This window comes from Cebus imitator, unplaced genomic scaffold (assembly GCF_001604975.1).
Source record: "Cebus imitator isolate Cc_AM_T3 unplaced genomic scaffold, Cebus_imitator-1.0 Scaffold18, whole genome shotgun sequence".
NCBI classification, from domain to species: domain Eukaryota; kingdom Metazoa; phylum Chordata; class Mammalia; order Primates; family Cebidae; genus Cebus; species Cebus imitator.
The window spans coordinates 19,024,486-19,029,026 of record NW_016107333.1 but is presented as its reverse complement, the minus strand read 5'-3'; the positions used below and the strand labels follow the sequence as shown (position 1 = coordinate 19,029,026).

At 41.2% G+C, this 4,541-nt stretch overlaps 1 protein-coding gene across 1 annotated transcript in view; it reads right to left on the bottom strand.

Moving 5' to 3' along the window:
* Nucleotides 1-3,311, bottom strand: part of SPIC (Spi-C transcription factor) — a 10,123-nt gene extending 6,812 nt beyond the window's left edge. Inside the window, exons 1-2 of the mRNA XM_037732498.1 lie at nt 3,284-3,311; nt 2,986-3,126 (exon numbers count right to left, since the gene is read on the bottom strand). Coding sequence (XP_037588426.1) covers nt 2,986-3,126; nt 3,284-3,311 — 169 coding nt within the window. The remainder of the gene's footprint in view (nt 1-2,985; nt 3,127-3,283) is intronic.
* Nucleotides 3,312-4,541: the final 1,230 nt, after the last annotated feature.

Below are 4,541 nucleotides of genomic sequence, written 5' to 3'. Positions count from 1 at the left end.
TTTTTTGAGATGGAGTTTCGCTCTTGTTGCCCAGGCTGGAGTGCATGTCATGATCTCGGCTCACCGCAACCTCGGCCTCCTGGGTTCAAGTGATTCTCCTGCCTCAGCCACTGGAGTAGCTGGGATTATAGGCATACATCACCATATCTGGCTAATTTTTGTATTTTTAGTAGAGACAGGGTGTCATGTTGGTCAGGCTGGTCTTGAACTCCCATCTCAGGTGATCTGCCCACCTCGGCCTCCCAAAGTGCTGGGATTTCAGGTGTGAGCCACCACTCCCAGCTGGCTAATTTTTATTTATTTATTTATTTATTTATATTTATTTATTTTTATAGAGACAAGGTCTTGCTGGGTTGCCCAGGCTGATCTCAAACTCAGGCTCAAGTGATTCTTCCTCCTTGGCCTCCCAAAACTTTGGGATTACAGGTGTGAGCCACTGTGTCCAGCCCAAAGCACTCTCTTAGTGCTTTGGGCTGGATGCACTATCTTGTAAAGAGGCCCCAAGGAAACAATTTATAGGAACCAAAAAAAGACATTTGACATAGTGTGATTGAAGATAGTGACTGAAGAAAGATAAAAACCAATTAACATTTATACCCCGTCTCACGAAGACCGCTTGATAAAATGGATGCATGAAGAAAACTACTAAAAGAATACGTGAATGGGGAGACGGCAGGGACATTTCCCTTTGCAGATGCTGCTATTAACAAAATGTAAATGAATTGTTTCAATACGTACCGATAACACTGAGCTTGAGAGGGAAAACAGAGTAGGCTAATACAAGACTGTTAGGTAAAGCCAGTGCAGGGGAAGTTTGGACTTTTGCCCTGTGGCTTTTAGGGGAAACTTTTTTGCAATTTCCCAGATGGACTAAGGAGAAGCAGTTGATGTGAAAACCCTAAAAACACCTCCTCTTTACAGAATTCATTCAAACCAATCTGAGGCTAAGTAGAGAACAATGATGAAGGGGCATTTTCTTCCTGACAGCATATGATCTTCCACACTGTCAAGTTGAGTACAGTGGATGGCCCTTTGGTTAGGAAGAATTAATATCAGTAAAATGGCCATACTGCCCAAAGTAATCTTCACAGAACTGGAAAAAACCACTTTAAACTTCATATGGAATCACAAGAGAGCCTGCATAGCCAAGACAATCCTAAGCAAAAAGAACAAAGCCAGAGACATCACATTGCTGGACTTCAAACTATACTACAAGGCTACAGTAATCAAAACAGCATGGTACTGGTACCAAAACAGAGACATAGACCAATGGAACAGAACAGAGGCCCCAGAAGCAACACCACACATCTACAACCATCTGATCTTTGACAAACCTGACAGAAACAACCAACGGGGAAAGAATTCCATGTTTAATAAATGGTGTTGGGAAAACTGGCTAGCCATGTGCAGAAAGCAGAAACTGGACCCTTTCCTGACACCTTATGCTAAAATTAACTCCAGATGGATTAAAGATTTAAACATAAAACCTAACACTATAAAAACACTAGAAGAAAATGTAGGCAAAACCATCCAGGACATAGGCATAGACAAGGACTTCATGACTAAAACACCAAAAGCAATGGCAATAAAGCCAAGATAGACAAATGGGATCTAATTAAAATTCAGAGCTTCCGTACAGCAAAAGAAACCATCATTAGAGTGAACTAGCAACCAACAGAATGGGAAAAAGTTTTTGCAATCTACTCATCTGACAAAGGGCTAATATCCAGAATCTACAAAAAACTAAAACAGATATACAAGCAAAAACAAACAACCCCATTCAAAAGTGGGCAAAGGATATGACCAGACACTTTTCAAAAGAAAACATATATGAGGCCAACAAACATGAAAAAAATGCTGATCATCACTGGTCATTAGAGAAATGCCAGTCAAAACTACATTGAGATACCATCTCACGCTGGTTAGAATGGCGATCATTAAAAATCTTAAGACAACAGATGCTGGAGAAGATGTGGAGAAATAGGAACACTCTTACACAGTTGGTGAGAGTGTAAATTAATTCAGCCATTGTGGAAGACAGTGTGGCGATTTCTTAAGGATCTAGAAATAGAAATTCCATTTGACCCAGCAATCCCATTACTGGGTATATACCCAAAGAACTATAAATTGTCCTACTATAAAGACACATGCACACGTATGTCCATTGCAGCCCTGTGTACAATAGCAAAGACTTGGAACCAACCCAAATGCCCATCAATGATAGACTGGACAAAGAAAATGTGGTACATATACACCATGGAATACTATGCAGCCATGAAAAACAATGAGTTCATGTCCTTTGTAGGGACTTGGATGACTCTGGAAACCATCATTCTCAGCAAACTGACACAAGAACAGAAGGCCAAATACTGCATGCTCTCACTCATAGGCGGGTGTTTGAGCAATGAGAACACGTGGACTCACTAAGAGGAGCATCACACACTGGGGGCAGTTGGGAGGGTAGGGGAGGGACAGTGGGGTGAGGAGGGTGGGGAGGGATAACATGGGGAGAAATGCCGGATATAGTATGCACCTAAAGTAAAATGAAACTTAAAAAAAAAAAGCATTTTCAGGCAGGGCTCAAGGCGGCTCACACCTGTAGTCCTAGCACTTTGGGAGGCTGATGCGGGTGGATCACCTGAAGTCAGGAGTTCGACTTGGCCAACATAATGAAACCCTACTCCACTAAAAATACAAAAATTAGCTGGGCGTAGTAGTGCACACCTGTAATCCCAGCTACTTGGGAGGCTGAGGCAGGAGAATCGTTTGAACCTGGGAGGGGGTTCAAGTGCAGTGAGCTGAGATCGTGTCACTGCACTCCAACCTGGGCAATAGAGCCAGACTCCATTTCAAAAAAGAAAAAAGAAAAGAAAAAAGCATTTTTATAGTTAATGCTGTCTTTAAGTTGGGTTTCTAACAGTGTATGTGAAATGGAAGGCTAGAAAGAATAGGGTATTTTCCTGTTACTAAGGGATGGTCTGATACTTACGATTACTGTTCTCCAATTACAGACAGGCTCCTCTGTAGGCAACACTCCATAGCAGGTGGAATTTCCTTTGACATAAGCACGATGGTTGATTAAAGCCAGGTAATTTTTGTAATCTAATTTAAAAGCAGAGAAAGAAACTAAAAAAGTCAAAGTTTGTATCTGTGCACATAAATATGTATATATATATACATATATATATATGAACTTATAGACACAATTGCTCTTGTCTATGTTTTCTTGCCACTTTGCACGTCTCCTGTGGTGTTTATCGCATTATGCTGCTATTATGGATACTCTTATACATATCCCATTTGGAGTACATGCTCCTTGCAGGCTGAGACCCCATGATTTCTTTTTGTTGTTGTTTTTTTTGAGATGGAGTTTTGCTCCTGTTGTCAAGGCTGGAGTGCAGCAGCATGATCTCGGCTCACCGAAACCTCCTCCTCCTGGGTTCAAGTGATTCTCTTGCCTCAACCTCCCAAGTAGCTGGGATTACAGGCATGCACCACCACGCCAGGCTAATTTTTGTATTTTTAGTAGAGACGGGGTTTCTCTAGATGGAATTATAGGTATGATCCACTGTGCCTGGCCAGCATGATTTATTTTATCTTGGAATACTCTGCAATACCCTATGTAAACTTAATACATAACATATTTACATCCTATTTAGACTATGTAGTCCATAGGATAATGGGTGAGGAACGATAAAAATACTTATTCTTCCAAGTAGAATAATCTTGCTGGGTGGGTAGAAGGTCTATAAGATTAATTAGAATAATTTAGAAGCCGGCCGGGCATGGTGGCTCACACCTGTAATCCAAGCACTTTGGAGGCCAAGGCAGGCGGATCACCTGAGGTCAGGAGTTCAAGATCAGCCTGACCAACATGGTGAAACCACATCTTTAAAAAAAAAAAGAATCATTTAGAAGCCTTTTGTGAATAGTTAAAATGAACTATCGGCTGGGCTCGGAGGCTCACACCTGTAATCCCAACACTTTGGGAGGCCGAGTCAGGTGGATCATGAGGTCAAGAGTTTGAGGCTAGCCTGACCAACATGGTAAAACCCTGTCTCTACTAAAAATACAAAAATTAGCCAGGCATGATGGCACAAGCCTGTAATCCCAGTTACTCAGAAAGCTGAGGCAGGAAAATTGCTTGAACTTGGGAGACGGAGGTTGCTGTGAGCTGAGATCATGCCACTGCACTCCAGCCTGGGTGACAGAGCAAGACTCTGTCTCAAATAATAATAATAATAAGGAACTGTTAGATAAACAAATGTCAACCAGATATTTCTAATAGCAGGTAATTATATATCTTTGTATTCCTGTGTGGAATGTCATCCTCTATATTCTCTGCATTTTTATTATGTGAGACTTTAATTTTACTTAGGCTAGATACTCCTGGACATATTTTGGCTTTGCTGGAATTAACCCTGAATGCTTCAGGTAAAAATGATCTTCTTATTTTTGAGGCCAGAAGTTCCAGACCAGTCTGGATAACATAGTGAGACCCTATCTCTACAAAAAAAAAAAAATATTAGCCTGGTGTGGTG